This window comes from Colias eurytheme, chromosome 21 (assembly GCF_061535395.1).
Source record: "Colias eurytheme isolate Ceu_HAF_F1 chromosome 21, ilColEury1 Martin Lab GWU primary, whole genome shotgun sequence".
NCBI lineage: Eukaryota > Metazoa > Arthropoda > Insecta > Lepidoptera > Pieridae > Colias > Colias eurytheme.
The window spans coordinates 6,092,607-6,104,422 of NC_143000.1; the positions used below are offsets into that span (position 1 = coordinate 6,092,607).

The 11,816-nt window shown below is 31.0% G+C and overlaps 2 protein-coding genes across 2 annotated transcripts; one reads left to right on the plus strand and one right to left on the minus strand.

The window, feature by feature from the left end:
* The first annotated feature begins 395 nt into the window (after positions 1–395).
* On the plus strand, positions 396–5,315 carry Dlish (Dachs ligand with SH3s). The gene is made up of 7 exons (XM_090114553.1): positions 396–595; positions 1,013–1,206; positions 1,432–1,619; positions 1,998–2,164; positions 3,104–3,202; positions 3,364–3,515; positions 4,224–5,315. Exons 1-7 carry the CDS (start codon positions 547–549, stop codon positions 4,386–4,388), a joined length of 1,014 nt encoding a protein of 337 aa, XP_089970679.1. The 5' UTR covers positions 396–546; the 3' UTR covers positions 4,389–5,315.
* Positions 5,316–6,228: 913 nt separating this feature from the next.
* On the minus strand, positions 6,229–8,001 carry bonsai (28S ribosomal protein S15, mitochondrial). Its single transcript, XM_090114497.1, has 5 exons — positions 7,717–8,001; positions 7,473–7,606; positions 7,265–7,338; positions 7,061–7,182; positions 6,229–6,575 (listed from the first exon to the last, which is right to left on the minus strand). The coding sequence occupies exons 1-5, from the start codon at positions 7,902–7,904 to the stop codon at positions 6,272–6,274; spliced, it is 822 nt and encodes a 273-aa protein (XP_089970623.1). The 5' UTR covers positions 7,905–8,001; the 3' UTR covers positions 6,229–6,271.
* Between the last annotated feature and the right edge of the window lie 3,815 nt (positions 8,002–11,816).

Here is an 11,816-nt window from a genome sequence, read left to right on the forward strand (position 1 = left end):
GGTCGGTCGTTGACTGCTCGAGGCTCGAGCTGTCGCTACAAACCGCGCAGTTGACGGATTGAAGCGGTCGCGACGGCTCGAGCAGTCATGTGTACGGCGGTGAATGAATATCTATAGGTCAGTCCGTGTACCGCCGCCCTTACACATATGCGTTTTCGTTTATTCGTCTCGCTATACGCACGAATATGTAAATGCACCATTAAAGTTTCATGATGGTAAACGACTGCGTGTATAAAAAATATTGCTGAATATTCAGAAAGATGACGATTATATAAATGTTAGAACAACGCTCTTTCTTTTTGTTGTCAATTTTGATTTTATAAATTCCTACAGTAAATTTTGAATACTGGCAAGTATTTACTATTTATTTAGCAAATATTAAATATGGTAACACCAGGCAAAAGTTTCATTTGTGTTTTGTGAACTTTGTGACAGAAACAGCGTGAAAAAAAAGTTGATTTGCACCCGTTTTACGATGTTTGTGAATTAAAATATCTAGCTCATCACTCATCTTTTAATAAAGTATGATATAAAAACAAAACAAATATGGCATTCCTTTGTCCAGTGCGAATCAGAAGGGGAAAAAAGAAAAAATGTAAGTAACTTTACGGCACGAGCTTTCTGTGGGAAAACTGCAAGTCAATGACCTCAAACTTTCTATATATTTTATACAAATAAAAAATAGGACCTGTTTCCAAACTAAGTCTGTGTAATAAATCTTTATATAAACATTTATTCATATTATTTACGTCCTTGGAATATGGGCGATTCCAACTATTACAACTTATATTTTCTATAACACTCATTAATAAAAGTTTCTAAAATTCGCAACCTATATCTAATTAAATCATTTTTAATGTATTTGATAGTATGTATATAATTATTTTCATTGACCTAATTTTACATCAAGGGTTAAAATTATAGATTCCACTCATTTTTATTTAATGAATATTATTTAAATAAATATTAAATCTTCTTTTCTTAACTATAATAATTGTCCTGAATTCTTCAGCCAGCAGTGGCGATTCCGACAAGGATCTATCGCGACCAGGATCTGGGTTAAGCCCTGGCATGGGTCGTATAACAGGATCAGCAAGTATTGAAACACTGGTGCGAGTAGGAATTGAAAAAGAACATGGCCTCAGTCCTGATTCGAAAATGGTAGTCTTGCACGATTTTGCGCCATGTGTTGATGATGAACTGGAGGTTTGTGTATTTATTTATTTTATTAGCTTTATGTGTACGTTTGTATGTAACCAATTTTAAACAGACAGATTTAATTCAAACTTTGTACACTTATCCAGGATTGGTAACAATACATAATTTCATGTGTTTTTCATAAATTTTAGTGTGTTTTTTGTATTTTTTAAAGAAAAGTAAATCATGAAGAGAGAAACCTGTTCATATTTTATCTTTAATCAATTTTTTCAGGTTAAACGAGGTCAGATAGTAAATGTTCTATATCGAGAGAATGACTGGGTGTATGTGATAGTAGCAGAGTCTCGTAGGGAAGGCTTTATACCACACTCATACTGTGCTCCGTGCGAACATCATGATTTGAAGAAAAAGCTGCCGAGAAGCAGATCGCCAACTGACTTAGCTCATAGGGATGTATCACAGTAAGTAAATTCTACTAAGAAAACGTCACTTTTAATTATTATTGAAATTTGCTAAACCTAGTGTAAGAGCATATTAATTGTTATAATTATATTGTTTTACACAAATTAGTATAATTCCAAAAGAATTGTATGAACTATTTTATTCTTTCAATTAATATTTATCAATGCTGTGAATGCATTGTTGCAATTTTTAAATCATTGTAATTGAATGTTCCCTATAGTGCCAATGTCCCACTGAATAGAAAGATATGATTTTATTGTAACAATGTTGGAATAATCCAATTAATTAAAAGAAAAACAATATATAAATTAATTGAACTTAAGTATTATAACTATATATTTTAAATGCCAAAAAACGATTAAATCTCTCTCTTTTAGATTATCACTATCAGATGGAGCAACAAATGATGGTCACTCAGAGTTAGGTAGCGAGGGTGATGCATGTCCATTCAGTAAAGATCCCTCCGGTAGATATGTTGTGCTCTACACGTTTACAGCTAGAGATGAGAATGACGTTGATGTGGAAAGGGGCGAGTTTGTTACAGGTGAATGTTTATACATATAAAATTTTTTTTAAATAAACATTGTCTATCTTTGTAATTCACCAACTGAATAGTTGCTTTAATCAAGATCTTATTAAAATCCACGGACGGAAATAAAGGTTATTATTTAACATGTAAACTTAACCAAAAAAATGCACTTAAACACAATATTCAATATTTTTCTAAATAACTGTAATTTTATTATAAAAATTATAAAAAAATCTCAAACTTGCAGTACCTTTTTAAATTAAAAAACAAAACTACTATATATACATTGTCTATACAAATATTGATAATATTATAATCATAGAAATCTAAATAACAAGACACATAGAAGTGCTATAATGTCATAATTCGTATGAAAACCGCTGTCGCCAAAATCAACACATTCAAACCGAAAGCTAAACAGTACACACAAGTAAACTATGCCTTTTATTGGACAGCTTGATTTTAGTGAAAACTAACTTATCTATTAAATTAAGCTTTTGAATAATTATGTATCCTAACGCACGAATTTACGGTTTATTTTAGAATAACATCCCTAAGTATATGAGACTTTTTGCTCCAATACGAACAAACGTGATAATAAGAATGGTCGACTGTGTCATTCATTGTTATTTCGATTACTATGGTGACGCTCGTAATACTTGTAAATATTCTATAATTTTAAGGAAAAACGGCATTATTTCTAAAAAAAAAATATTTTCCGTTGAAATATTATTCCTTTATAAGTATAATTACAACTTGTGGAAGAATTTCCGCAATGGGAATTGCTGAAACACACCATGTATACACTCATACGTCTCCAGAGCAACTGAACAGTGACGAATGCACTGGTGTTGTGCAAATCACCTGAGTGGCGACAAGGTCACGCACGCTTACGACTTCTAGTGTCTTGTTATTTAGATTTCTATGATTATAATGTATAATAATTATTTTCAGTTTTAAATAGAGAGGATCCAGACTGGTATTGGATTGTACGAAGTGATGGCCAGGAAGGATTTATTCCATCTGGCTTTGTGTATCCTGCTGTTGTACAAGGTATGTAAAAATGGAAAATTTATTTGAATAAAAAAGTTTCTTCTAGTTAAAAAAAAATGTGTTTAGAAGTAAATTTAAGCTTGAAAATTCATATATAAATATTAATTTACAAATTAATTAAGAAACAAATTATTTATTAAGTTTATTCCTCCAATTTGCAGCGGCGCAACAAGAAAACAACCAAAACATGCATTCACCGCAAGCAAACCCGAACAACACAATGTTGTCAAACAACAACATTAACAACACAACACAACAGGACAATGATGGTCGATACCATGGTACTGAGTTGGTTATGTTGTATGACTATAAGGTTTGTATTTTTTTGCAATGTTTATCTTTATATTTATTGAGTTTTTAGTCACATAATTTTTATCTTACCCAGATTTTGTGTTATTAATAAATCTAGTGTTATAGTACAAAACGAAATATTGAAATAAAGCTCATTAAAAGAGTATGTATATACAATAATAAAATTAATAAAGCTAATTTTGAATTCCTCGGGACTAGGAATACGAACTTACGATCAGCTGAAAATCTTACCCTACATATACCTTCCCATTCTTCCTTTTCCGTTCAAGCAATCTGGTTGTGGAACTCCTTAGCAGTCACGATAAGAAAAGCGCAGACCCTTCACTCCTTTAAAAGTCAATTGAAGAACTACTACCTTCGCTCGATCACTGACAAATCGTTAAAATAAATCTTAATTTAAGTTTTCCTTCTATATAATTTTAATCTTATTGTAATATTTATGTATCAACTTATGTGTCCTTCATTATGTATAATACTTTTCTATGTTTACTCTTTCTTCTTTCCTTGTCTTACTCTACTCTTTAATTCTTGGTCACTATATCTATATCTACATCGAGTTGCTTGGAAGAAATCGCTCACGAGCGATAAAGCCGCTCTTTGTACATCTCTATTATAAGCTTAACTATGTAACAAAATTTATTACTGTGTATGTATATTAAAGAGTATTTCATTCATTCATTCATTCATTCATTCATTCATTCATTTCCAGGCACAAGCACCAGACGATTTATCAGTGAAGCGAGGTGAGTGGGTATACGCAGACCTAACTCAGCAAACGGTAGAGGGCTGGCTGTGGGCCCACGCGCCCAAGTCACGGCGCTCCGGCTTTATCCCCACCGCGTATGCTAGAGCACCACATACTACGTCGCTATAAGTTACATAATACATTTATTTAGCCCCAGCATATGATCTGTGAAATCTACACTAATTTTATAAATAACTAGCGGTCCGCCCCGGCTTCGCCCGTGGTACATATTTCGCAATAAAAGGTAGCATATGTTCTTTCTAAAGGTCTGAAGATTATCTGTGCCAAATTTCATCAAAATCGGTCCAGTAGTTTATGCGTGAAAACCATACATACATACATACACATACGTACATACAAACCTTTCCTCTTTATAATATTAGTATTATAGATTTGTTTGCTTGAATAGACTAATCTCAAGAAGTAATAGTCCGTTTTAAAAAAATATTTTAGTGTTATACATCCCATTTTTGAGGAAGGCTTCATGCTCTGACCACAATATAATTATAATTTCGACAAAAAAAGTAGTGATGATTGAACGAAGCAATCTGATGAGCTTTAAGAAAATCTCTATTATGCTTTTCATTATGCATAAAAAAATAACACAAGTTTTATAATTCGTAACGTAATTCATTTAATTTCTCTATGTTTTTCATTAATTAAGAAATATGCCAAGGAATTCTTATGTATCAATTTCCTTGTATTTAGCTTTAAATCCAGATGTTGAAATGGTATAAAAATGCATCAAAAACGATTCTTGCCATTGATAAATTTTAATACTTTATTTAGAGTGTAATCATAGTGTTAAGTGATCTTGTTATATTTTTCTCTTTTAAGACAAACTATCTGCGTAAATCTTAGCTTAATATGATGAAGGCCATATAATTTAAATTGTATTATACATATTTTTAGTCTTCCTTAGTGTTGTTTTTACCTGTAAGGTTCGTGTTTATAAATTTTGCATTTATGTAATATATTTTCCGTCCAAATTTGACTGCGCTTTATATTTTCTATTTTTATACATAAGGTTTAGTTTTATTAAACGATTTTTTTATATTTGTCTTTGTTTTATTTTAATTCCCTAATTGTCATTTATTCTATAAAATATACCTACCATGATTCTATAATGTTTACAAGCATCACTGTAATTATTAATTTGATTTATTGTAATTTTTATTTTACTAGCTGCTCACAGCATAATACTACTGGGTGGGTTTATCATAACTGAGAAAAAATAACTAAGTACCTACTTATCATATTTTACAGCTAAATGACAATGTTTCGCACACAATGTGCGAAATTTAATAAAAATTGATTCAGTTTGTGATTCTATAAGACACACAACGTGATACGAAATTGAATAGGGTTTCCCAGTTTTAATGGATAAAGTGGAATGTGCGGCGTGTAATTTTTTTGTAAAATTTTGAACAGTCCCTCTATTTGTCTTTTATAAAAGAATGTGACCGTACTCACACACACATGGGGCATTTCACACGAAGCGGACACAGATTTCAGGGTCCGTTTTCAGATTTCGGTTATATTTTAGTATGTTACACCTGTATATATACGAAATATTTTTGCATTTAGAAGCTTAGTTTTCAAAATACAGGTCTTTGAAGATGTCAGTAAGCACGTGGTATGCGCGACTTCGAATGTAATTACTGGTAATTACTAATTATCAGTTCATGAAAATGAATTTAATAAATAAATTGATGACTGAAAATAAACCACATTAAATAACCTTTTGAACATCATATTTTTAATTTCTGCTTCGTATATCAGATTATCCACCATTACTGAGAATCCCTGTATAATAAATTATTAAGATTTATATGCTTATATTATGTTACTAATGGAATTATCATTCCTTAGTTCCTTACATTACTATATATAACCATTCCTAACTTTTTTACTTCCAGTTCATAACTAAAATAAAGTTAAAAGTAAATGGGTGCAATAAAACACAAAATACATGTTAAAACTCTATATTACACTAAATAACACGATGTAATTTAATCCAACAAAAGATTCTTCTTCTTTTTCTTAGCCTGTTGTTTCTGTTCATCTTTAATCTTCCATTCATCATATTGTGCCTGAACTTTGCTAATATCTTGTTCAGTAACAGTAATTGGTAGTTGTAATTCAATTTGTTCACTTCTAATGAATTTAAGAGCATTTAATTTCTCTTGTAGGAAGGGACCTTGCTGACTTTCAAGTAGATTTCTGTAGTCGGAAAGCTTGCTGTTTCGAATTTCATCACAATGCATTTCAGTTAATTTTCTGATTGATTCTTTGCGAGATAACTTATTGAACGATCTGAAAGGAAATAAATTCTTATTTATATATTTAAAGAACTGTGAGGAGTTTCACAGTTGTGTATGTGAGCGCCACAATACATATTTACCAGGGCTTATTATGATAGAAATTTTATTATTAAACTAGCCGCCTAGGCTTCGCCCGTGGTACATATTTCGCAATAAAAGGTAGCCTATGTTCTTCTCGCCTAGGGTCTAAAGATTATCTGTGCCAAATTTCATCAAAATCGGTCCAGTAGTTTATGCGTCAAAACCATACATACATACATACAAACCTTTCCTCTTTATAATATAGATATTTTCATTGGAACTACCTGAATCATTTTACAGCATCCCTTTTTTTTAACAAATCTTAAAATAAAATATATTTTATAGTTACATTATTTTAGGAAAACAAGGTATAAATTGTTATATAATATATAAGGTATAAAGGGTTTTGGTAACAAAACTAAAATGCATGGTATAGTAAAACTTAAATTAACTCACTCAGGATGTCCCTTATATTCAATATTTAGTTTTTCAAGCAGCCATTCAAATTTCTTGTAGTCATATTGCCTCAAAAATTTCAGTAACTTTTTGCGTTTGTCAATCATTTCTTGAAGTGTTTGCTAAAAAGAGCACTTTCATTATAAAAATATGTTTATGATACATATTATTTTTATGTACTTATAATGTATATCTTACAAATACCTTAACTTTAACATTCCGAGGATGTTCTTCCATAGTCTCTTGTAAACATCTGATGTGACCAGTCATTCTAGCAACTGTAAGTTTTATTTAAGTAAGTATATGAAATTAATTTCTACAACAAAACCTAAACCTTATTAATTGAATCAATTTCAATTTGTTTTCGGAATTGAGTATATAAAACTAAAAAGTAAAAAGATATATTACATACTTCTCGTTTCAGTTGTGAATTCATCATATTTATGTCTTCTAACCCTATCTATAAGATCTTTCTTCATAAACTCTTTATACTCCTTCCTGCCAAGATGTGCAATAGAAAATATCTTTTTAACAGCTTCCGGAGCACTAAAATTATAATAAGATGTAAAATATCAAAGAAAAAATGAACCTTTGAATGAAATTATAACCTCAAAACATTAATTAGGTTTTGCAAAATACTATGAAGCTGGACCTACTCTTTAATTTCTTCACATTTAGCATAATCAATGCCACATGACGATTCTATATTGGTCGGAAGGGCTTCTAAATCCCCAGATTTTTCAGGTTTGTATGATGGTATATACTCTGGTCGTACCCATTTCACATTGATTTGCTGTTTAATTCCTCGCTGTTGAATGACCAATGATGTAAAACGTTTTAACATTGTGCCAATCAGTTATGTTATTAAATAGAACTTAATATTCTAATTATATTTATTTTAATCAAAATAAGCCTTCAGGTTACGACGAATGAATGTCAAATTGAAGGATTAAAACTTGACATTTGACAGTGACAAATGGTTACCAAATTCCAGGTTTCTCTAGTCTTCGTTGTCCCGTATTTATCCTACTAATATTATAAATGCGAAAGTTTGTATGGATGTTTGTTACTCTTTCACGTAAAAACTACTGAACCGATTACAATGAAATTTAGCACACATATAGAGGGTAACTTGGATTAACACATAGGATAGGTTTTATCCCGGAAATCCCACGGGAACGGGAACTATGCGAGTTTTTCTTTGAAAACCCGGCGAAGCCGCGGGCGGAAATCTAGTATTTCATATTTCATTCCATAGAGGGAAAACGGAATATAAATTTATCGTTTCATGTTTACAGTGGTGTAAGCGTAATGGCTCCTTTAAGCATTCGTGTTCGTCATTCGACAAAAAATACACATAAATACCTACCTATAGTCTATAGGTTCGTGACGGCACTGGGCACATCTTCTATAGGCTATAGAAGATGTGCCCAGTGCCGTTACGAACCACTGCTCACACATTCGTCTTCCATTTGATTACATCGTGATATCATCCTTCTGTTCTGCTGCTATTTATCAACACAAATATATAAACCTCAAAGTAAAAATCAGCTGTTTACACATGCGTGTTATTTGCATGAACTTTGAATGTGTAAAGATCATGTGATCACATATAGCTACTTTTTTGCTAGCTTCTCGTAATTCACTTTATTCCAATCCAAGGATATGAACCCTATCTATCTATCTACTAAAGCAAGTCATTAAAATTGGTGTCAGTGCTCGTTCTCATACTCTTGATCACTCAACATTTCATAAAAATGGCTTGACGAAATTCGGTAGATTGTAATAGGCTGAGGTCGGTTTAGGATTGGAACTGTGATGTTATTATAATATTATAAATAAGAAAAACAACATTTGTAACCACTCTTTTATTGCTTTAGATTATACAGCCACAAACTTACATTACTTAGCCGATTTTGTACTAATGTACCACTCATATTTTAATAAAGAATACATCTATTTTATCGCAATAGAAAATAATTCATATAAATGAAATAGTATGTAAAATAACATTAAATAAAAAAACATTCCATAGGTTACCTTTACATGCAGGACCATAAAACAATTTTTAGGTTAACATAAAGCAAATTAAATTTGCCTACAACTAAATATTATCAGTGGCATTAAATATTCAACATAATTTTAAAGAAATACTTTCAATTTAAAATGTGCAAATGAAAATTTTAGACAAATATACATAACGAAATAAACAACTTTCTTAAATAAAGTTACATTGATTGGACGCTCCTTAAAACTAACAAACTGTAAAAATACAATCACAATTTATGTATAATGAATGTGCGATTCTTTGACATACTATAAATACGTGAATCTTATCAATATCGTACCCTACAATTATCAAAGTTGTGTGCAAAAACAATATAAAATCGTGTAGCAATGTTTCGTGGAATGTAGAAACAAAGTAGGTAGGATACGAATATGGTTATAATTTGAAATGAATCTATACTACAGGTCTTGAACACGGCTATTTATGAACAACGTAATACATAGAATATAGTAAGATTATTATAAATAATCTGCGAAGACTAAGCGGAGAGCTATCATCTGCAGAATGCTTAAGTAAAAAGGAATGCTATAACCTTGAAACATTTCATAAAGTAAACTAATACTGGATAAAACTAGATTCTAATAATATTAGAATTCATACTTTCTAATTGATCCAGATTATGAAGCTCCAAATTGGTGAACTCTTAAACTTTTAACATGGTCTCTTATATAATGGGGCATTAAAGGCTACTCTTATTTAGTGGTTTTTAATGTAATAATATCGTTTAAAAAGATTCTAAAAAGCGCGTAGTTTTCTAATAAAAGAAAATTTTGAATCTGTGCTTGAGCTAAGAATAAACCAGTGTATCTATATAGCTTTTTATTTATATTTCCTTTGAATTATATTACATTATTGATCTGTGTAAAATGTTTTGAAATGTTTGGCACACTATTAGAAACTTGTTGGAAGGTAAATTACCTAAATAAAATATTATTACAACAGATCAGTAGTGTAGTTTTAAATTGCTAACATGCAAAATTCACACCCTTACGCTACTTTAGAATTATATCCGTTTGACTGTTACATTATGTAATGGTAACATATCAGACTAACTACGAAATTCTTACTAGCTATCTAGCCTTATTTTAAATTAGTGTCTTTAAAATCCGTTATGGCGCTAGTATCATCCAAGCGCAAGTATTTCATGAAAGTAGAGATCACTTTCATGAAATACTTTCATTCACTTTCATACTCATACGCTATTCTATCTATTTGCGTCGCTAATACAACTACTATCGGTTTATAATAGATAACTTTAAAAAACAATTACGATATTGCATTGCAATGTATTTCTTTGCACATAAACGCTATGTGAGTGAGACAGAAATAAAGAATCTTACTTCTACGTCCTTGTCTAACAACGTAATACTATACTCGATACAAAATGACGTCATATTCTCATTGTAGTGTATTTAAGTCGATCTAGCACCAACCAATGATAAATGCGTATTGCATGACGGTCCCGTGTTTCGGAGCAAAATCTTAAATTACTGTTTTTACGTGTAAAAAGCACATTGAGTACCAAATATTTGTATTTTTTTGGTGTTTTGACACCTATAAGTTTTAAATGTGAAAACATAGGCACCATTCTAGTACATAATGTTGTCTTATTGATTATATTCTGTGCTGTTTAGAATATAGTTATTATTAAGAATCAATTACTTATAATGAGGACATGAAACTTAAACCTACACACGGGTTCTACTGTTAATCTTTGCATCATAAAATCCTAAGTACGAAGGTGACTTTTATAAGGGATGTGAAATATAAGATTTTATAAATAAAAATGAATATTATGAGTCTGTAATATGTATTTTTTAAACTAATACAGTGAATTCTAAATAAATCTATTAATTTAGAAATCACAACAATATGATCAATGTCTTTTTAAATCAAGTTTTAGTCCTTATTACGATATATGTAAGAATATATATTCAATATGCCTTAATATATATTCAATTATGCCTTAATCAATTTTCTCTCCATTTTTTATCAATTACCTACCGTTTCCATGGATAAGATTTCAAATATTCTAAATGTCTTTGCGAGTTAATTGTAGAATAATGTTAAATTTCTATCAATGGGAATTGATATTAATGATAAAGCTATAATTCAATAGCTATTCTCTAACAATAAAACTTTATCAAAACCATTGAGTTACTATGTACTACGTACTAGAGAGGACATCGCTACTACACTCTTTGTAACACGAGTTAGAGGCAAACGTCACAAACTCATTTAGTCTGTGCCGGAATGTGCCCCCCGCTTGCCGCGTCAACACGTGTTTTTGCTCTGTTCAAAATGCCTTCGTGTGTGCTCAGATATTGTTTTAACAGTTCCTTAAAAACAAAGCCCGATGAGTGATTTTTCAGCAGTAAGTTCACCCACCCCACCGGCGCGGCCGCGCGCAATGTTTTTGTTTGGAATAGCCACTCTAGTACGTAGTACATAGTAACTCAATGATCAAAACTGATCATTTTTGCGTACATAGTTTTTTTTTGTTCGCTAAATATTTTCTTTAGAACTTTCGAGAAATAATGGACACGATGGATTAACATTATTCTATCCATAAATTCGATCCTTCCGCTTCTTATATTAAGTTTGTTAGTATCAACTAACTGGGCAAGATATCATTTGTCGTGCAATAGCTGTTTCTTATTGGACAGCTTAATTACGCGCCTTTTAAAT